At 38.9% G+C, this 23,131-nt stretch overlaps 1 protein-coding gene across 3 annotated transcripts in view; it reads right to left on the bottom strand.

The window, feature by feature from the left end:
• Window positions 1-9,795: 9,795 nt before the first annotated feature.
• LOC105043500 (formin-like protein 3) overlaps window positions 9,796-23,131 on the bottom strand; it is a 44,626-nt gene continuing 31,290 nt past the window's right edge. The window contains exons 10-20 of one of the 3 annotated variants that reach the window (XM_073255781.1): window positions 20,352-20,393; window positions 20,200-20,280; window positions 20,040-20,090; window positions 19,875-19,956; window positions 19,693-19,787; window positions 15,734-15,805; window positions 15,518-15,634; window positions 14,232-14,300; window positions 14,090-14,156; window positions 11,366-11,780; window positions 9,796-10,430 (exon numbers count right to left, since the gene is read on the bottom strand). In XM_073255781.1, the coding sequence (XP_073111882.1) occupies window positions 11,641-11,780; window positions 14,090-14,156; window positions 14,232-14,300; window positions 15,518-15,634; window positions 15,734-15,805; window positions 19,693-19,787; window positions 19,875-19,956; window positions 20,040-20,090; window positions 20,200-20,280; window positions 20,352-20,393 (816 nt within the window). In that variant the 3' untranslated portion in view covers window positions 9,796-10,430; window positions 11,366-11,640. Of the gene's footprint in view, window positions 10,431-11,365; window positions 11,781-12,258; window positions 12,906-14,089; window positions 14,157-14,231; window positions 14,301-15,517; window positions 15,635-15,733; window positions 15,806-19,692; window positions 19,788-19,874; window positions 19,957-20,039; window positions 20,091-20,199; window positions 20,281-20,351; window positions 20,394-23,131 lie in introns of those variants that run through there. The other 2 variants (XM_073255782.1, XM_073255783.1) reach the window with 2 other exon arrangements.

The following is a 23,131-nucleotide window of genomic DNA, read 5'->3' as shown; positions in this document are numbered from 1 at the left end:
CTCGATGAAGTTCTTTTGGCAAAAATGTGAATTTGTGTAACTGTTCCACATTTAGTCATGCAAGATGATTAATTTATGCATACTTGTATGGTCTGCAAATGGGTAGGGATTAACATACCCCAAATCACAGATTGAGTCTAGGGTTTATTTTATCAATCCCATTGGGTTCTTCAGGTTAATTCAAGTTAAGAGCATTCAAACACACACCAAAAAACACAAAAAGTTATGTAAAATTATTTTTAAACATGTTATGCAAGAAAAAATGATTTAACAGTGTGTAGACATCATCAGCAACCCACGCACATAAACTTAAAATGATAAATTAAAGCAAATATTAAAGTAAATAAATTTATCATTAGATTTAATGGGGGTTATGAAAAAAATATTCCATCAGTTCTATATTAGTTTGGATTCAGTTTGAAATACTTAGAAATCCAGATCAAATCCATATGTAAAACCAACCATATTTTTCAATGAGATAATAATTAGCATTAATAATATAATAGCTACAAGTTGTATCATATTATGACATTAAAAAATAGAATTAGAATTAATGATATATTGTATTAATCATTAGCACTTAGTTAAAGTATTAATTTTACATAACAGCATTTTTCATAAATGATAAATAATACAATTAGAATGAATACAATCAAGAGAGTCAGAAAACAAAATACCCCGAAGCTGCCTTGGGATAAGCATAGTCCATAGGTTTCTCCCGTGTGTTTTGCTATAAAAGACGCCATCCAATCAACCATCAAATTCACCTCATGGAAGACATGCCTGATAATCAGCGCATTGCATCCTTCTAACAATCTCGCGGCATCATACAAAAGGGAGTAGGAGCTTCCAGTCGGAATACATCTCTGCAGCCAAGCAACCACTGTGGCAGAGTCACCCTCCACCATGAGTTGGGTCGCCCTCAGAAATCACCTGGCATAGATAATTCCTACCCAAGCAGTGCGGAGCTCGGCCTCAAAGACTGAGGGTTCCCGAAAATGGTAACCCCTGACGCTACAAAAACAAAGCCAGATCCACAAATGACAAAATCAGCCCCACTATACCTATCTCTGACACTCCCATCGAAATTGACTTTCAAGTACATTGGAGGAAGGGGCTCTTAAGAAATGAATATCCTATGGGTCGCTACACAAGTAAGGTTGGAGCTTCAGATCTTCGAACACCTAGCAGTCACATTGATGATCTCTGCTGCCATAACTGATGCTCTCTCAAAGATCATCCTCGCTGAAGATTGACTGGAGTCGAAGACAAGACTGTTTTTGGCCAACCAAATATGAAGAGCCAGGTAGGCTGCACGAACCCCTGCCATCCTGGTCTGATCACTTTCAGTGCTACTCTACAGAAACTCCAAAAACACCTGAGTAGAGTCTTCTACCTGAGCAATCCACAAGTCCACCTTAGCCAAGGATCAGACTACTGTCGCCCTTGGGCATCTGAAAAGAGTATACTCTGATGCGCTCTTGTCGCTAGAGCGATCAAAGATAAAAATTAACTCTGATTCAATTATTGGATAGAATAGCATAAGTCGGGTGTCGAATCCATGGGGATCAGAAGATTAAGTTAGTTCAACAAAATAAAAAATTAAGAGAAGTAAAAAAGCTTTTAGGAAAAATTTGTTTTTTGGAAGATATTGATGGTTGAAGAATAAAATTAATTAAGAAATAAAAATGGAGCAAAATATATGATAATGAAAGTTTCAAAATTTCGATTTCATCTTTAATTATAGTCTTAATATTTTCTTTTGAAGTAATCATAATAATTAATTAAGATACTTTTTTATCAAGTTTGATCATAATTTATCTCATCTGAGTATAAATGTATTCTCCTGATCACAAGCCGTCTCCCTATAGTATAAATTATTCGAACTTGAATCATAGAAGATCTTAAAAAGAAGACAAAAAAATATATGAGTAAATCCTTAAGATCGCTTATTTTGCTGGAGCATGGACCTGTATCCTCCGATCATGATCCATCCCTATGAACGCATAAGATATTCAAAGATTAACTATATAAGCATGAAGCACAAGAACTTGAAAGCAAATATAATATTTATTGATAAAAAAAAAACTTACAAGTTTTTCTAATTGCATCAAAGATAAATATAAAAAAAATATTTAAAATAAAATACAAGACTGAAATTTAAAGATTTATTCTACTCCTCCGAAGACTTGAACTTCTAGTCGTGCATGATGTGGATTTCGCTCGCCATCGCTTCCTTCATCCTCCTTCTTGCTCCAATGCTGAAGAAGAGGCTTTATTCTATGATCTTTTTAGGTAGAGGGTTGAGCTTTATTTATAGATGCTAGGAGGAAGAAGACTTATTTGGCTAGGCAATATGAGATTAATAGAAGAGAGTAAATATTTTTTATTTTTACAACTTTGAAGTCTCTCTATTTTCAACGCGTCCCAGGCCTTGTACTCGAACACCATCCACATGAAAACTGCTCCTGCATCCCAGTACATTTGAACCACCTCTTGCTCGGACCAAGCTGCATCTCAACTCCCACACTCGCATGAAGATCGTGCCCATGCACTCACCCAGATGTCCGTCCGTTGGCTGCACCCAAAACCCACTCGCCAACACGCGCCCGCTCGCCCACATCCGCTCGCCAGGACCCACTTAAACCCCTATACACCACGATAAACACCAAGAACTCCTATTCCCGTGCACCGCGCATGGACCGTACGGCTGTTGGTCCATGCACCGTGCAGTAGACCACGCGGCCCTTTTTTTCCATTTCTTTTTTTTTTTGCTGGGTCCTTCTGCTATCGACTTTCCTTTAGTCTCTGTTTTGGGTCCAATCTGCTTCCTTTAAGCCTGCAAATCATGCTTTTTGTAAGGGCGAGCATCTTTCCTGCAAAAGATATGAAGAAGCATCAATTTTTCAAGAATAAAGATCAATTAGTATATGTTTTGATGCTTATTATTAATATATTTGTGGTACTTATCATGCTCCATGGTCTCCTCCTCGGCCAGACAGTAGGGGCATTCTAGCTAGATATCCATACCTCGATCCCGAAGAAAGATTTTGGTCGGAAGTCGACGGGCTATCTTCCAAAGGATTAGACTCATCCTTAGATGTACTCCTATTCTCTAGATCCATCCAAGCTCCCTGTGTCTCCTTGCTTCACTTCGATAGATTTGGTAAAGACCAGCTGTCACGATCCTCGCAATACAAGAGTGGCCCCAAACCCTGACGTCTAAACTATCAAAAATGAGAGTTGTAAGGGACAGCACCCAATTCCCCAGCTGCCCACCAAATAGTTGCTGCACAATCACATGATCCCACCCCCCACCATTTAAGCAGCGAAGATCTGCCACTCTCATAGCATCCATCCTCATAGATGCCAAGGCCACCCTTCTATCAAGGTTGACAAACCACGTCTCAAGCAAGCAAGTGGACTCCACCCCCTCCTCCCGAATGAAAACCCCAAAGAAAGCTTCGAAAATACTGCCCCAGTCTCGCCACCATGACTTGAGGGAGAGCCGCATGAGAAAGTAAATAAATAGGAATAGAAGTCAGAATAGACCTTACCAAAGTGACATGCCCCATCATGGACAGTGCTCGGCCCTGCCATCCCTCCAGCCACTCTCTGATCGTCCGATTAATATCCACACACTCCGTCCTCCTCATCCTATATCCGATAATCAAAACACCTAGATACAGCAAGATCCCACTATGCCCACCGATCCCTAGAATATCCTGGATCATGATCCGCATCTAAGATGGGGTCCTCAAACTAAAAATCACCATCAATTTGAGGAGATTGGCTCTCTGGCCCAACATCGCACAATACTCCTCTAAGATCCTTCGAAAGCCAAATGCATTTCAAGCAAAAGCTCGGCCAAGCAACAAACAATCATTGCAAAAAGGATATACAAGATCGAATGGGCATCGGATGCTGGCAGATAAGGATCTAAGACTAATCTTTGGGCCACAGCACGAATAGCTCACGACAGAGTGTCAGCATAGCTAATGAAAAGATAAAGAGATAGAGGACAACCCTAGTGCAGTCCGACTCCGGAGTAGAAGAAGCCCGATGGCATCCCATTAAGCAATATGGCAAAGGAAGGGCTCCAAGTACTGACCAAAATCCAGCTGATCCAAGTGGGGTGGAAGCCAAACTCCATCAAGGTCCTCTCCAAGAAATCTCAACTCATACGATCATGAGCTCGCTCGATATCTAACTTGATCACCATGAGCCCTCGATGAAGGGAAGCATGATGAAAGTTATGCATAAACTCCTGGGCCACCATGAAATTATAGAAGATGCTGCATCCTCCAACAAAAGCCCCCTGCTCTGGATAGATCAGTCGAGGAAGAATGTGCTGCATCCTATACACCATCAACTTTGCACAGATCTTATAAAGAGTAGTGTACAAGCTAATCAACCTGAAGTGGTGAGGCTCTACGGCATTCGGCTTCTTCAAAATTAGGACGATGAAAGTTTGCTTCCAAGCATCCGACATCTGAATCATAGCAAAGAACTCCTGTACCACAGCAACCATCTTGGTTTGAACTATCGGTAAGTATCATCTGAAAAAGAGAGGAGGAAATCCATCCGGACCAGGGGCTTTATTCTTAGCCATGGTCCATAGAGCCCTCCTCACCTCCTCAAAGAAACCATCCTCCACCAGACACCTGTTCTGCTCCTCCGAGACCACCACCCGAGGGAAAAAGGTGGTCCCACTTCCACCCAGCGGCTCCATCTATCAGGATCTAAAGAATTGGATAAACTCCTGTCTAATGTCCTCCTCCATAGTCATCCATTGGCTCGCAGCATCTTTGATCGTCCTGATCTGATTCCTATGTCATCTGATAATAGTGGATTAATGAAAGAATCTCGTATTTCGGTCTCCCTCACGAATCCACTACATCTAAGACTTCTGTCTCCAAAAAATCTCCTACTGTTGTAGAAGAGAGTGATGGGTAGAAAGTAAGCCCCTAAGGATGGACAGGTTGATCTCCACAAGGCCCCTGGCACTCTAACTCCTGGAGCTCCTAGATGGAGGCCTCAACCACCTAGAGTTGCCTAAAGATGTTGCCAACCTCTACTCTATTCCATCTAAGCAGACGCCTCCTCAGCAGCTCCAACCGCCTGGTCACAAGATATCTGGCATCACCACGCACTGGTAGTCTCCAAATCTCTCTAACAATCTTCTAGGACCAGAGGTAATTGAGCCAAAATTTCTCAAATCGAAAAGGACTGCAGTGAGGAGAGGAACTGTTAGTAACCAACAACAGCAGGCAATGGTCCGAAGCGATCCTTGAAAGGTGGTGGACTCGAAAGGTAGGGTAGTGCTGAATCTAACTAGGGGTCGCAAATATCTTATCAATCCTCTCTCAGATCCAAGCTGTCCCGGAACGATTATTACACCAGGTGAACCACTGCCCAACAAAATCCAGATCTATCAATCCTATATTATGTATGAACTCTCGAAACTTCTTGGAGCTCACATTGTCCACAAAGGGCCGACCATCCCTTTTATCCTCCATGCCAAAAATATAATTAAAATCACCAGCCACCACCATAAGGATCCCCTAGTCAAATAGGCTGATCGCCTCATGCCACACAATCCTTCTATCTCTATATTCAGTGCTAGCATACACAGCAGACAAAAGTTAGATCATTTCATTTATTTCTATGATTACCACATTGATATGTTGAGTACAACGGTGGAACACATCCACCTTAGCGATCCCGGAATGCAGCACAATAATAATGCCCCCCGACAGACCTGGGACTCTATAGCATAGAATCCCTAATTTACGGAAAAATGATGACGAGCACTGGCCACACTCAGCCCCGACAAGTTTGTTTCCGTTAAGATAAATTTCAGGATCATGTTGACGAACAAGCCTCCTGAAGGTGGAGGGGAAAGAAGGCTCCCCAGCTCCCCTAACATTCCATATGAAAATCTTTATGAGTACAATTGGCGGGATCCCGGTGAAGCCCTTTCTGGAGACCCCGAACCATCTAAAGTGCCCCCACAGCCTTCATTAACGCTGTTGTGCCCGTCCATAGCCCACAGGGCCATTTTGAGTTGGCCCACGGACACCTTATGCGACAAACCACCTTCCGTCTCCCCCTCCACTTCTCTTCCATCCCGTCGGTTCCCCTGATCCACCCCCATCGGAGGAGCTACCGCGGTGATCGCCGGCAACACCAGCTCCGGCCCTTCCCCGCCCCATTGTTGGGCGCTCCCCCTCGTTGCACAGTCGCTGCCGGCCAGCACAAGCTCCTTCCCCGACGGGCAGCCAGTCCCCCGCTCGCCCCCAGTGTCATTGGCGTCGGAGCCGCCCTCCTCCGTCGCAGATGCCGGCCGGTGGCACCCTCGCATCCCTTTCACCATGTCAGTCGCCGTCGATGCTGGAGAGGGACAGGAGCCCTTCCCCCCAGTCGAGAGGCCACTGTCAGGCGATCCATGACGCACCCGCATCCCACCCAATGTCCAGGCCCGCAGCACCGTCATGGGCGGAGGCCTGGCTTGCGTCCCAAGCCAGACTTCCAGCCCGTTTGAGCGAAAGCCCAGCAGCCTCCACCATATAATCTGTTGGCGCTATTCCTCCAAGGGCCTATTTCCATGGTTAAGCTCGAAATTCCGTGAGATTCATAGCTCAATCATTAAGAGATTGAATTATAGACTAAGCTAGGCATATGTCTATAACTATCCAGAACAATATTTTATATGGACCAGCCCAAATCACATAAGAGAAAAATAAAGGTCTTGGTATTAAAGATTGGAGTAATTCTTTGTGCACCGCATGCGGTGCAGTAGTAGCACACCGCCCAATAATATTAGGGCATGTAGCGTATTAGATGGGGTGGACATTAAATGTCACCCAACTTCTTTTTTTTTTTAATTTTCAATGATGAAAATATTCTTTTCTCTATACAATAAAGAAATAATAGTATTATTACTTCGTAATGTACTGTATGACTTCTTGTGAATATATATGGCATCCTAAATTATATATACAATTTTCTGTATATTTATGATATTCTGAATAATATATATAGCTTTCTGATGTCTTATATGACTTCCTATGAATATATATGACATCCTGAACGATATATATAACAATTTGAACAATATATATAACTTTCTAATGCCCAATATGACTTCTTATGAGTATATATGATATCCCGAATAATATATATGGCATCTCGTGAACATATATGACATCCTGAATAATATATATAGCTTTCTAATACCTTATATGACTTCCTGTGAGTATAAATGACATCCCGAACAATATATATGACTTTCTGTGAATATATATGATGTCCAGAACAATATATATGACTTCCTAATGTCTTATATGACTTGCTGTGAATATATATGACGTTCTGAATAATCTATATGATTTTCTATGAATATATATGATATCTCGAACAATATATATAATTTCTTAACATCTTATATGACATTAGGAAGTCATATATATTATTTCGGACGTCATATATATTCACATGAAGTCATATATATTGTTCGGGATGTCATATATATATATATATATATATATATATATATATATATATATATATATATATATATATATATATTGACATTAGGAAGTCATATATATTATTTGGGACGTCATATATATTCACGTGAAGTCATATATATTGTTCGAGATATCATATATATATATATATATATATATATATATATATATATATATATATATATATATATATATTCACAGGAAGTCATATAAAATGTTAGAAAGTCATATATGTTATTCAGAACATTATATATATTCATAGAAAATTAAATATATTGTTTGAAATGTCATATATACTCATAGGAAGTCATGTATATTCACATAATGTGATATATATTGTTCAGGATATTATATGTATTCATAGAAAATCATACAAGGCATCAGGAAGTCGTATATATTATTTAGGATGTCATAAATATATAGGAGTCATATATATGGTTCAGAACGTCATATATATTCATGAGAAGTTATATAAAGCATTAGAAAGTAATAATACTATTCCTTCTTTATTGTATAGATGAAAGGGTATTTTCGTCACTGAAAATTGAAGGAAGAAAAAGCTTGTATGTCCCATCGTTAAGTACACTATGTACTTTAAGATAACCGGGTGGTGCGCTCCACATCAAATTTACTGCATCGTACGTGGTGCACAAAGACTTTCTCTTAAAGATTGCTCTGGATAATTGTAAACAAAGGCCTAACGCAGCCTATAAATTATAATTTGATATTTTTGATGATTGTACTAACTTAACTCATGAATTCTATGAGATTTTGGATCCAACCATCTAAACAAGTCCTAAAGAAGCTAAAAAAAAAATTGTGGATACGATGGTACTGAGTTCATGGGTGTATCTTTCGCACAAAATAAGGATTTGCCTTACTTTGTACAAATCGGCCATTGAATTATTGACCATTCTCTTTGAGAGCTGTGCAAGTTGATGAATAACGGAGCTCAGATTGCTTTGAGAGCTGTGCAGTGAGTGATCCAACGGTGGATTCGTGCGAAAGAAGGATTCTCCTTCTTCCTCTCAAAAGACACAAACTCTCCTGGTGGTGGGTGGGAAATTTTATGGATGCTTCAGCTTAAGATGGCCTTTACGTGGGACACACACACACTCTCTCTCTCTCTGTTCATTTTCATGCACCGGTTTCCATTCCAAATACTTTCCTCCTTTGTCATCATCCAGCCATCCATATTCCATTCCATTGGCTTCCAAAGAATCCGAGGCGTCTTGGCAGATCACCAATCTTTGTAGTGACACATACTGGTTAACTGCTGGACTCTGTGCTGGCTAGCTGAGTTGAAAGATTTTCTGAGGCAGTATCGATCTCGGTTGAAACGGGATAGATGGAGGGGTATCTTCCGGAATCGGTGGGCATCATCGGTCTTTGGCTTGGTTTGGGAAGATGGTAGCTCCTTTGCCCTTTCCTTTACCTTATGGAGCTAAATAAATTGAGTTAAATATGTGCTTTATTTATGTAGGTTTCAACACAGCTGTGTTGGGCTGAGAGTGTATCTTGCTGCACTAAGCCTAGAAATTAGTTCGAACATCATGAAAGTTTGTGCTTCTGATACCTATGGATGATGCCATTACTACTGAATTTTGTTCCTTATTCTTCATCATAATTAGATAAACAGTTTCCCTTCATATTTGAAGGTTCACATTATAATATAATGTCTTAATAGGAGCTTGCCCAACCCAGTATTCATTGATCAAAACTTGGAGAGCTCGGTGACGAATCCTAAAAGAGTAGGAAAAACGACAAACTAATGAATGATAAAAGGAAGAAACCGAATAAACGAGACAATGGTCATTTTGCGTCTTAATTTACAAGATCCCACCAGATGATGCAGATTCCACCCACGAGCACATAAGAGTCAACCCAACCCAAGATCCGTTTAGCAAACAAAAATAAGTTCACCTAGTCCGATTTGTTCATAGATATCTGAAGAGATAGCATACCCAATACCGATAAAATACTTGGCACAAAATACAAAAAACATAAATACATCTTATAATATACTATAATAGTATATTTGCCTACATAGCTAATCAGATTAGTCCATATTTTATTATGATTATTTGCATTTAACCTATCAATATTACATTATTTGTAAAATATTATAAGTCCTCTTGAGATAATCTCATGTCTTTGTATGGAAATTCAGTATCCATGGAACCTACAATCGCATAGGCTAAAAATGAAAAACTGAAATATGGCCTAAAACTGATATGAAAAGACATCAGGCTGGACAGATGAATAAACCAAATATCGCCCAAATGGCAAACTTCTGCCACATATTTTAATATACTATTTCACACTGTTTGACACAACTTGCTTGATTTAGACCAACCTCTCCCTAAGCTTCATTTTACTTTACCACTGAAATATGAAGAAGATCACAGGAAAGTTTTGCTGCATCATTAATTCTAATATCTTATGGACTGCCACTAAATTCAAGATCTGAAAAGAGAACCGGTAATCCACATCTCCAGAAATGTCTATGGACTTGGATTGTCTGTAGCAGATACGACTGCCTCTTGTTCTGACTTCAACAGAAGATCCCACTTCACACATAGAATGGGGTGACTCGTTGCAAATTAGAACACAAAGGGGGAGTAGGTGGCGGGGGCAGAAATTTTATGGAAGAGTCTGAAGACTGATGTCCTGTAAACACGTAAAAATGGCCAGCATCGTTGTTGACTACAGGCTGTATGTTGACCTACACAGCGTATGTACATGCAAACCAACTATTCACATTAAAGATTTTGTCAACATGTAAACGGTGGTTGCAAGAGAAATGCTCCACATAGACCAGCAATGGAGCAGTTTGATGCCACCTATGCAAGAGCTACGAAGTGTTCCCGTGTTCTGTTATATTACAGTTGATCCGGTCTGCATGACAAGAAAGAGAATCATATCAAAGGGAAGCAGATGGTAGTAAAAAGCACAAAGACTTGGAAGATAAAATGTTTCTCATTTTGGTGCAGCCTCAAATATGAATGATTGTTGTCCACGTAAACTATCATAGTAACAAGTAATGACATCTTTAACCCTCAGATAATCATACTACATGCATAACAAGGGCATCTTTAATGAATATTAGCCTGTCTAAAATAATAAGGCGTCAGAAAACTGAACACCACCTTTGAAGATCCCTCCCATAAGGACTTGAATGTGCATGAAATGAAATCAAAAGGGATGTAGGTAATATATGTAGCATGTGGGATGTTGATGTGACATGACGAAGTTTTAAGGCTGACCTGTGCAAGGACACTGGCCTCCTAACTACTAGCACTATACGATAAAATTACACACACACAGAGTCAAAGTAATACACTGGAATTTGCCAGAGAACATACCAAATGTGCATGTGGGGGTTGGTTTTCTTTTTCGTTTGGTTTTTTTTCCTTCTTTCCCTTTTTTTTTGTTGGTGGTGGTGGTGGGGTGCCATGATGAAGTTAAAGGAGGCTTACAAGTGCAAAGATGCCTGCCTCCTAACTGCTAGCATTATATGATAAAGTTAATCATATACACACAAAAAGTAATACACTGGAACCTGACACAACATAAGAACATATACACAGCATATGCATATCTGTGAGAATGTGCATATCCGAGTTGGTTTTCTTTTTTGCTTTTTTTTTTTTTTTTCATTTGGGGTGGGGGCGGAGGATGGGGAGCTGGGGTGGGGGATGCTGCTGTGACATGACGGGGTTTAAGGCTCACATGTGCAAAAATGCCCGCCTCCTAACTGCTAGCATTGTATGATAAAATTAACCATATCACCCACAGAAAGTAACGAACTGGAACTTGGCACAAGAACATACCCATGGTGTCCATTGAGACCTCGATCCATTGCATTCTTGGGGGGGGCTTTTAACAGGAACGTTAAAAGCCAAAACCTTGCATCTTCCACCAGACAGCTCGACACACTTAGCAACTCCATGGTGAATCTCCTGTCCAGATCCAATAGAATGAAAACGTATTCAACCCTTTGTCGATCTACCACCATTGATATTATGGCCATTAAGCTCTGCAAATGGCTGTCGATCATGTATTGTTTCCACCTTGGGAAATTAAATCTTGGGTTACAAGCGTCAGCTCAATTCTTTTTAGCAGAAGCATTCACTTTGTCTTTCATGGCCTCCTTTTCCATTTTCTTCTTTTCAACTTCGGCTAACCGAGCATTCTCATCACGTGCTTTGTTGAACAAATTTACAAAGACAACTAAAATTGATATCACTGCAAGATGAAAATAAGTACTTCTCAGGTACCACATAACAAGAATTGCTAAGATAACAAAAACATCTTTGATGAGGAAAAGAAATCCTCGTTATTAGTACTTGATTGTAAAATAAGAAGAGATCCACCTTTTTAAACAGGCATCGAACTACTATCATGTTAGTGATTTCAGAAGAATCTCTGACAGATCTCTTCACCTTTAGATGACACAAAAGGGTGGGCAAGCAAGCAAAATAAAATTTGCAAGAATCCCTCTCACAGCATATTTGCCTCATAGCGTAAGTATCAACTGATAAATTCAATAATCATATAAGCTAATCTATATCAGTGATCAGTGGCATATAAATATACATTTAGAATTAAAAGCACTTACTGCTAAAATCTATACAAATACCGAAACCTGGATTCAAAATTGTAATTTGTAAGGTTTTCCACAGAATTTCTAGAAATATCAAGAAATAAATTTAGCTGAACTCACATTATTAGGAGCTGTAACTGTATAATATAGGTTTAACAGAGAAGTTTTGATGCAGAACAACTGGGGGACATCCTTCCATTTTCCCCTCTTATTCTGTCAAACCACCAAGATGCACCATGGAATAGAGCTATACCACTGGGTGGGAATAAAGGTCGCCTCACAGCATTGATCTATTCCAGCCTTGGGCTCGGATAGATTTACGCTGCAGAATAGGGTGAAAATCTATTCTCCCCATTTACTCTTCTGCCATCGGTGCCACAAATGGTCTATACAGAAGGTCAGAAAATGTCTTCACCTTTCCCTTTCTCCTTACCGCCTTCCACTCCTCCCATCTCTCTTCCCTCTCCTCTCTCCCAACATCCATGCCTTGGAGCACCACAAAGCTAGAGAGCCACTAAAGGGAGAGAGCCTTCATAAGCTACCTGCTTCGAGCTCGCAGTCATCCTCCACCCCTGCACCTCTCATCTGCTCCGGCCTCATCTTCCTGCTGAGCAGCAGCACCTCTCAGGCATCCATTGCTTCAGCTCCTCCACCTCACCAGCATCCTATGCTTCCTCTCTCATAATGACATCCTTGTGCCCTATCTCAGCACCTCCCTCATCAGCATCGCCATCTTTTTGCTCTTCTTCGGTGTGCATCATCTTCCCCTATTTTTGAGGTGCGGTGATCTCAATTTTCATTGCAAAATTTTGATTCAATTTCATTTCAGACATAATGACATGTTCTCAAAAATTAGCAAGATCTCATATAAAATCTAATTATGGAGGCATATATCTGATGAAAGATCTATTGGCTTCTAAGCTAGAGTTGGAACATTTTTTTCTGAGCAGGAAATCTATGTTCTTTTAGGTAAATGCTTCTTATACTGAAAAGAGTTAATTATTTCTCATAGAATGCACAGTGAAGAACCAATTTGTACAAGGGCGAAGCATGGGAAGGGATGTGGGGGAGGGGATCTCCATATTTGCTCCACAACATGACATAATGTCTTCATATTTGCTAGTCCCAATAAATACAAAAGGGCAACTTTGGGTCTTAGAAAAATTACATAACACGGATCGAACCTATGGATGGGGTGAGGGAGGGGTAAAGGGGTCGACTGGTGTGTGAGCTGGGAATCAGGATACATCATAATTGAATGAGAAAGTCCATCCATCCTTAGCCTTTTTTCTTTAAACAGGGAATGGCAACATTGTCCTTAGAAAGAAAAAGCATGCTTCAGGCCCAGGGATAAGACGTGGGGCTTCCTAAATTGGGGAGGGAAGTGGCTACAGTGGTCCTTCAAATTTCCACAACAAAAAACCTCCATGATCATTTTCCAATCACTGATAGAGGGGCAATTTGTCGAGAAATATATAAATCCCACTTATCCCATCAACTTATTTCTCCAACCAAACAAAATCATGATAGGATACATCTCCTGTTTATTCCTCCAACCAAACGCCACAAATTTCTTATCCTTTGGAATAAGGCATAAACCCTCTGCACTCTACAGTACCTGGATAACTATTCCTTATCCCTCAAAATTTATTCTGCAACTAAAGAATACCTTAATAGCATTATCTACTTCTTTTAATAGCCAAATACCAACATATGAGAACAGGACATTAGAAAGAAATAAAATACTTTAAAAAATTCCTTTATCTTTAATAATTTAGACAAGACCACTGAACAGATATACTCAAAAATTGTAAGATATGACAAAAATACAAAATTTAACAAACTACAGCATAACCATAACAAGCCTCCAAGATTTTTCCCAATAAAATCTGAAAGGGAAATAATTAACTGAAAACACAAGGTAAAGATATATAGTGAAAAATAACCTAACCTTGTTCAAATGGACAACGAGCTGGATCTTCACCAAAATACTGAGCTAAGGAATCAGCATTTCTTCCCTACAAAAAGAAACTATGAAGTTGAATTCAAAGAACTCAGAAATGGCGAACAAATTATGACCGAAGGGGACTCACCACTTCAGAATATAATGATATAAGGGACCTCACATCAGCCTCTGCAGTATCAAGAAAACTTTTCAAGGCCTGGAATAGGGGGAAAAAATTTATGTTCCAGTAATTCTTTTCAAAGAAAATCATGTTCAGTGTGCACTTCAAAAGAAATGGGGGGAAGGGAGGGTGTGGAGAGAAAAGCAAATATTAGTTTATTTTATATTCTTAAATCAACATGTGAAAACAAATGTCAAAAGGCAAAGGAAAGTCAACTTTTTGTCCATACAATATTGACCACATTCACTAATAAAATGGTTAAAGTGACTGTTACTCTCACAATAGTTGGTGCCCAATATTCATCAATGTTTACATTATGGAAGACCACATTCAGTGCCTTGAACAAATGAGATGAATTTCAAGTACCACAGATAAAAACGAGAAAATAAAGGTACCATGCTTAAACATCCAATAGTCCAAATCAGGAAAATTCATTCTCAACAAAACATAGAACATTATGCAAACTTCATGAACCATCATGAAAAGGAAAATTTTAATTTCCGGAATGACTTGCAACAGCAAAGCTAAGCAGGGTTCAGATATTAATTAACCTAATAAGTATAAGAGAAGCAATGCCGCATTTGAATCATTAGCGATAGCTTGCAAAAGTTTATTTCTGAACCAAGCAGAATATACCACGATATGGCTGAGACCACTCAATACAAAGTTTCCAGCATCAAAGGTGTAAAACCATATTCATCAACCAGCATATGCCCTCCTCTCTTTTTTTTTGCTCCACAACCACCCCCCGCCCCCCGCCAAACCCAAAAAAAAAAAAAACTTCTCTCTTTTTATCAGGGGCAGGAAGGAGGGGGGCGGGGAGGAAGCTCACGCATATGGACCTTCTGTAACTTGGAGATGCCTGGTATTTACCATAATCAGGATATATATAATTAATATATCAGTATCAAAATGGTACTTTTATCTAGTTAATAATGTTAAAGATTGTTATATAAAAATAATGTAAATCAGATCTGGCTGTCTGGACAGTTGGGCCAAAATGCAACAATTTGGTACATGAGGAATAAATTTTTGCAATTACAATTTATGACCATATAGTCTAATAACAAAAATAGCAATACATAATGTTAGTCAAATTTATTTAATAAATACGCTTGATTCAAATATATTCAAGCTTGAAAGTCTCTAGTTCAACAGTAACAGATCATTGTACGTAAGAATGACCAAGAATTTGTAACTTCTACTTATCATTTATTTTGTTGTGCAGAAGATGTGAAAGTCATGAGAATGACCTTCCGAAAGACCATGGAGATATCACCATCATTTTCAGAAACTGTAAGTTCTTGCTCGACCTTTTCAAGACCCTTGCTAACTGCTTGCATTTCTTCAGCTACCAACTTTAATTGGATCTAGGAATTTCCAACAAAACAGTTGTTGTAAACAATTAAAGAAATAATAAAACACAATTCAACCAGAAAATAATTTAAAACCGGAAAATATGAAAATACCTTAGAGGCTGCTTCCAAATGAACCAAATCTTTATCAAAATCAAGCAACTCAGGCATTTTCTCAGCAAGAAGCTGCAGAAAGGGGGAAATAAAAGAAGTAAAAAAAGAATAATTTTATCAACAATTCCATGCCACTAACTTTGTACAAACCTAAGCAAAAGATTGACATGAGCAAATCCTGCAGAAAGGGTCAGCTGTACAATTTGCTGCTAGCATTAATAACCAAAACAAACAAGAGAACCAAAGTAAATATATGCTCTTTCAATTGAAGACAATGTTTCAAGTATGCAGGGCACACACTATTTGAAGAAAATCTAGATAACCAAAACAAAACAAGGCAACCAAAATAAAGATGAGTATCCAGTTAAAGTCAATAGTTAGAGACTTCACACAGGCAGGTGCAAATGCTGATGTTTATGGACCAGAAAATTGGGTTTGTACACAAAATTTGATCTTCTGCTAGCTCGAACTGAAGCACCATCTGATATATTAACAACTAGGACCAATTTTTTACCAGATAGAGTATGAACCATGAAAAGAAGCATATTCTCTTATGAGAATTTTGTCATGTCAAGCAAATTCTCATGGTTCTCAATCCAGATCAATTTCATATTGTCATCAGTCCATCAATGGTCAAACTACTAACCATATCACAACAAAAAGTCCTCATAATAGCACACCAGCTTCCCAGGAAATGAAGTTTCAGGTGGTGGAAATGTATAATTATATATTTGCTAGTAATTATCAGGTCAAATTTAACATACAAACACCTAACCATACTGAAATTGGTGTTATATATATGCTACAAGGGAGGACCCAACTTTAACTCCCCAACCCATTAAAGTCCCAATTTACCACTCCCAATTTTTGGATCCAAACCCCATAATTAGCTAATAATGATAGCGATGAAGGCCAGGCCCATGCGACACCCCAACCAGGACCCAAAGGGACCAGAAATGATCTGACAGCAGACTCTTTTGCCATTAAAAGGCATCTGATGCCAGGTAGTCTGCCATCAGAAGAAAGCTTACCATCAGAGTGATCTAACAACAAAGAAAGGCCTTCTAGAAGTCCAAGAGCAAAGCCAAGTTGGAGCTAGACACTACCACATTTAATGGTACCAAGATCACCATCCGAAGTCATCGAACAAGCAGTTCACCATCCGAAGACTCAGGAACCAACTCCAAGGAGGATACAAAGACAGCAAGAGTTGATGGCACCCTGGTCACTTTTAAATCACATCTGACAGCAAACAAACTCATCCAGACAGATCTGAACACTAGGTCCATCACCAAATCCATGTTGCTTCTAGCTCGGCCCATGACAAGTTTGCTTAGTTTGATTGTCTCAGTACTTTGTTTTCTTTATTTTTTTCCCGAAACTCTAAGGGTGCCCACATGCCCCTATCACTGTGTGGGGCCCCGAAGCCAATAACTACCCCAACGTGCTCCAGTTTTTCACAGCTGAATGTAGATGCTTTCCCTTTGACTACAAGCTCACTCATGATTGCTATTAAATTTTCTTTATATGGTGGATTCCACTCAACCATTGAAGATTCTATGGAGCAGCAATGTGATCGGTTGATGGAGCCTTGGCCGCTCATTCTGAAGGCATCAATTCGTGGGGTCCTGGGTGGGCAATAAGGCCCTTAAGCAAAGAGGCAGTAATGTTACTATTTATTCCTCAGTATCTAGTTTCCATTAGCCTTCAGATTTTAAAATTATATTTGCTTTCTTACCTCTAGGCTTAGCTTAATCTTCTGCTTAGTATTAGACTTTCACTGCAAAGCTCAGACACTAGTGGTAGGCCCCATAGCCAGTGTCAGATTGTCAGATTATATAGTTTAGTTTACTCGCATGTTACTGATAAACATTCGCCAAGGTCCATTTTCATGGTACGTGCATCTAGCTATGAGCAAAGCCATGGGGAGTGAAGGGGGATCTTGTTGCCCTTGAAAATTCAGGAAATCTTAAATTTTTCTTTACATCACTGAGAGTTATAGAACGACCAAATCCAATGAAACTCATCCATTGCCAAGAAAAAGCTACAGCCCTTATAAAATTCTTCTTAAGAATGACTTACCTGAAAGTCTGCAAGTTTTCTTTAACTTGCATCCAAATAAGCGTCACCAGACATGCACAGAGTTGCATCCACTACAAACATAAACTCAAATGAAGAATAAACATGCTATGTATGACATACGTTCTATAGATACTACTAATATACCATCCATATCTAACATTAAAGATGAAAAAGAGAGACAGAAGGTTGAAAAACAATGCATGAAAAAAGAAACAGAAACAATGAAATCAGAGAGAGAACAAGATGACTAGGGCATAAGTCCCATGCACAGGGCCTAGCATACTATATCTATAATATCCTGTCTTCTACATATTCAAGCAAGTCAAATGATGATCACAAGTCAACAGAAGAGGTTGCCATTTTGACATGCTGACACATTTATCTTGTGCCAGATGTGACTGAAGAGATTCATATAAAGATGCTAACGAATAGGTAGGACTAAATATATTTGCAAAGAAAAAACCTGGATCTAAAAAGTGCCCATATTTTTGCATAACTAATTTCAAAAATGCATAAGTCTGAGTAGGCAAGGTTCCCGAAGCCGGAACCGGGACCCGTGCCGGCTGGCCGGCAGTATGAGTCGGTACGGATCCGTACCGGATCAAACAGGTGCGAACCAACACAGCAGAAAAGGGCCCAGAGGGAGAAAAAAAAGAGAGGAAGAGAGGGGGGGAGAAGGAGAGGAAGCCAGAGGCCATCAGAGCTCCTTCCAAGCTCGGTACAAGTAGAGGGAGGGAATGAGAGAGAGGGAGAGACTCACTGGATCACCGAAGGCCGTCGGAGGTCTCCGAACGGACGCCGATGCGACTTCTCCGATGGCCAGCAAGCAAGGGTCGAGGGCGGCCGACGCTGGGCATGCCGAGGACGACCTCCGCCCTCCTCCCATGCAAAACAAGGGTTCGCCCTTGTTCCATGTTTTTTTTTTTTAAATAGACAAAGTCGACAAATGATATGCCGACTCCACCTTATTTTTTTTAAAAAAAATCGTGAAGTCGGCAACTGGATTACCGACTTCATGTGTTAAAATCAAAAATAAAATCCGAAACAGAGGCGAACCCCTGTTTCGAAAACGAAGGGGGCGGAGATGCGAAGGCCCTCCTCCGGCTCAGCCGTCCTCAAGCCCCGTCAGCGTGGGCTCACCAGCCACTGGAGATCTCGTGACGAAGGCGTCGTCCGTCCGAAGGCCTCCGGAGGCCCAATAAGGACCTTCCACTCTCCTTCCCTCCCTCCACACGTACCGACCTTGGCAAAACATCGAACGGCCTCTGACGGCTACCGACCTTGGCAAGACATCGGACGGCCTCCGACAGCCATCGAGGCCCTTTCTTCCTCTCCCTCTCCTTCTCTCCCCCCTCTCTCTCTTCCTCTCTTTCTTCTCCATCCCTCCGAGATCGATATGGACGCCGGAACCATCCCGGTTCCCCGCCGGTCTGGCTCGATACAAAGTGTACCGAACGGTTCGACACGATTTCAAAAACCCTAATCTTAAGGCTCAACAAGTACATTGTTAGAATTAAAAATGTAATTTTCGACAAAATATTGTAGAAAAGTGTGTCACATAGATATTATCATGACAATAACAAATAAATGCCTACTTTCGGATCAATTCACACAACGTCGGAGCATGGAAGGAAGTCGAGTCCGCCCATCAAATGACTCATAATTTGAAGAGAACCATGAGTTTTTAGTAAATTTGCCCAATTCCAAAAAGCTTTCTAACCATAAGGCCGCTACAATAAGACTGTAAGAGCATGACTTCCACTTGGCTTGTTAGATATAGTTCTGGAAGGTTTTTTTTATTTATTTATTTACTGTAATAGAAATTTGCATATCAAGTTTTTTATTTAAGAAAAAGGAACTTATGCAACCTAATATACCTTGCATAAATAATGCATTAATGTCATTTTGTTATTTCTCGCACGAGTATCTGATAGTTTAAGAAGGCTGTCCAGTCTGAATCCCACAGCAGAACCTGCAAAATAAATAGAAATATAAATTTCATTAACCATTCCTTACATTAAAACTTAATGATGATTTTGCATATTCCATGTATCAATACCTCGTGCCGTGCCTTGGTTTAGTGCATTTCCTAATGTAAGAATTGTCTGCATTATTTGTCGCAACTTCATAGACTCTTTTACCTAGTTGAAAAATGAAATATTACAATCAACTCAATTCAAAAAGTAACATTTTTTTTTAAAAAAATTTTGCAGTGAGAAGATACCTCTCTAGATGCACCATTGATTGTATTCAAGTTGGCTCGTAACTCCTTCACCTGTTTATATTTGAATATTTTTCATCGTCTTCAGTTGCAATATAAAAATTAAGGCATAATGCGATATATGCCCAAAAAAAAAAAATATCCAGCTCATAGAGCAATGTACCTGAGTGGAGAAGGTGATCCTAAAAGAGAAGACCCTTAACTTGGATTCTACTCGAGGAACCTTCATGAGCTCCATGAAAAACTGGCAAAATAATTGACATCAACAAAAATAGCAAACATGATAAACATATGCACTCAGGGATCCAAAAAGACCTGCTCACATCTCCCAAGCATTCCTTTGTTGCCAGTGTAGTTCTGAGACATTGTAAAGCATAGAAAATTGTCAGAAAAAATAACATATTCAGTAGATCAACCAAGAAATATATAAAACAAAATGAACTAGCGAACTGGAATTAATAAACTGAATTCTAAGCCCTCATTATTACACTACCCAGGTAAAGGCCAGGATTAGAGGGTCTCATTTTCAAAATCATGTTTTCCTTAATTAGAAAAATGAAATTTTGCATTGAAATCTTTTATATTCCGTGTCACTGATTGATTACAAGTCAGTAGTAGTTAGAAAAAAGTATTAATGTAAGATGCAGGAGAAGTCAAAACCGATAATACTACCCTAAGTGCAAATTTCTAATTCCATGACCTCAGGGATGTTTAGACATTTCTCAAACCCTTCCAAGTATTCCAAGTATATTTCTAAAGATAACTATAACTTGCTTTTCCAAAAAGCATGCAACATCACAAATTTTTCGTGATTTTTTGGTACATCCAAACCCAAACAAAATCGTAAAGCATCAGGTTTCACAAGATCTGTATACTATGTACAAAAATCCAGAGCTGAGTGAAATATTAAAAAGCCTTGATTTTTCTAAATTTATTTTTCTTCAATTTAGAAATCAATTAAATCATTGTATACTTTAATTTATTTCTATATAATTTAATTTTTCCAAACTTATTTTCCTTCAGATTTGGAAGTCATATTATCATTCAACCAGTAAGTTGATTACATGCATGCCATGATTGTTACAGCAAATCTACTCCCTCTTTTTTCGTTTCTTCCTCTTTTTTCTTTTTTCGTGATACACGTGGGCGATCACACCACTCTAGTGTGAGTACCGTCCATAAAGTCATAAAACAAAAGATCCTACAGGGCCCGTACGCATGTCTCACCCTGTTGTCAGGTCCAATCTCCGGTATGCTCAGCAATGTAAGTTGCGTCCCAATTACTGAGCTGTTCGCCTCCCGGAAGACATGCCAAACAGACACCACGACGGACTCACAAAAGGTCCAGATGTCACAGAGCAGATAGGCCTCCAGCTACATCGTGTCGTCCCGAATCCAACTGATAACGATAGCCGAATCTCCCTCTATACAAATCTTCTCCATCCACAGCTCCTATCTGGCACAAATAATGGCCTCCCAAACGGCTCGAAGCTCAACTCTCGAAACGGAAGGCTCATACAGATATGAGCTCCCCCGCCGCCAGCAACCTGACGTCCGAACCCTGGATACAAAATCAAAACCATCCCTGCCAAGGTTCGCTGTACCGGTACCAAACGGCGTGCCGGTGCCAGACCAATACGATATCGTACTGTACCGTACCGTACCGACACACGGTATGCCTAGGCATACCGGTCCGGTACCAGTACACTATTTTTTTTTTATTTTTAAATTTTTTTTTGAATTTTTGAAGTTAATAATTGATAAATACAACCTCAATATGGCATTATATTGCATATTATTAACATATTTGGGTTCAATTTAAAGTTAGATTGCGGTACAAAGACTCTTGATCCAAAATTTCAAACATATATTTATTTACATTATATTTCAACTATGTCATCTTAAAACTAAAGAAAAAATATATAAAATACGTATTAAAATGTATCTAAATATTTAAGTACAAAGCGCAATAACTGATATACGAATCTTAAGATGTACTCTGCATTTAATTTCTTGTCGAGTGTCTATGATGTCGTAGATGTCTGGATCATCAACATAGTCTGAAGGGATATCAGTCCAACCCTCTAGCCAAACTGCACCGTACTCTCGAATATTCATCATCCCATAAGGCATCCTCTCTGGATTGTAAGACATCTCAGACCTCTCGCTAAAATTCTGACTCTGAGAAGTATCCTCGAGATGATGGTACGATTGTGAAAGAATCCATCCAAATATGCCAGTAGCAAAATCTGATCCGTAAGATGCTCCAGACTGCATAGGGTAGTAACCACTAGAAGATGATGCCTCGGATGCACCATATGCAAATGGATCATAAAGTGACTGTGGATAATAGGATCTATAATGCGAGGATGATCCAGATACATCCATGGACCCTACTCCACGTGCAAGATCGTCCGCAGGATATATATAATTAAAATATATGCAAATATAACAAAACACAATAGTTTAATGATAACTAAAATAATTATATATAATTTTAAAATAATTACAATAATTATTTTAAAACTTATAAATTCAAAATAAATATGTTATATGCTTCAAATAATATTTTTAAATTAACTAAAATATAACACTATTTTTATATATTTTTATTTTATAATTAATTTTTTTTAATTTAAATAATTAAAAAAATAATTTTTTTAATTTTAAATATTTTTAAAAAAATTTAAAATTAGATTTAAGTAGCTTGAATCATTCTAAACATGATTCCCAAACTCTAATTTTTTTTCTAAAATTTATATTTTTTTATTTTTAAATAAATAAATATTTAAAAATATTTAAAAAAATATATAATTAATGAAAATTAACAATTTTGATGTCATCGTGTAGATCTTTCAAAGTTCTATCACATATAATTAAATCATACCAAAATCATAAGATTTTGACATGATTTTTTTCTATTTTTATTTTACCTCATTTTTATCCTATTTCTAACAATAAAAACAAAAAAAAATATTTACTAACAAAATAACAGATTATCTTACCTCCGACCAAAGATCAGCCTCTTCTCAAATCACTCCTCCAATTTCACAAAATTTTGCCTTCTTTTCTAATTTTTTGGAGATCTCAACGAT

Source organism: Elaeis guineensis, chromosome 4 (genome assembly GCF_000442705.2).
Source record: "Elaeis guineensis isolate ETL-2024a chromosome 4, EG11, whole genome shotgun sequence".
Classification (NCBI taxonomy): Eukaryota; Viridiplantae; Streptophyta; class Magnoliopsida; order Arecales; family Arecaceae; genus Elaeis; species Elaeis guineensis.
The sequence above is the reverse complement of the archived record's forward strand: the minus strand, read 5'-3'. Positions and strand labels throughout refer to the sequence as shown.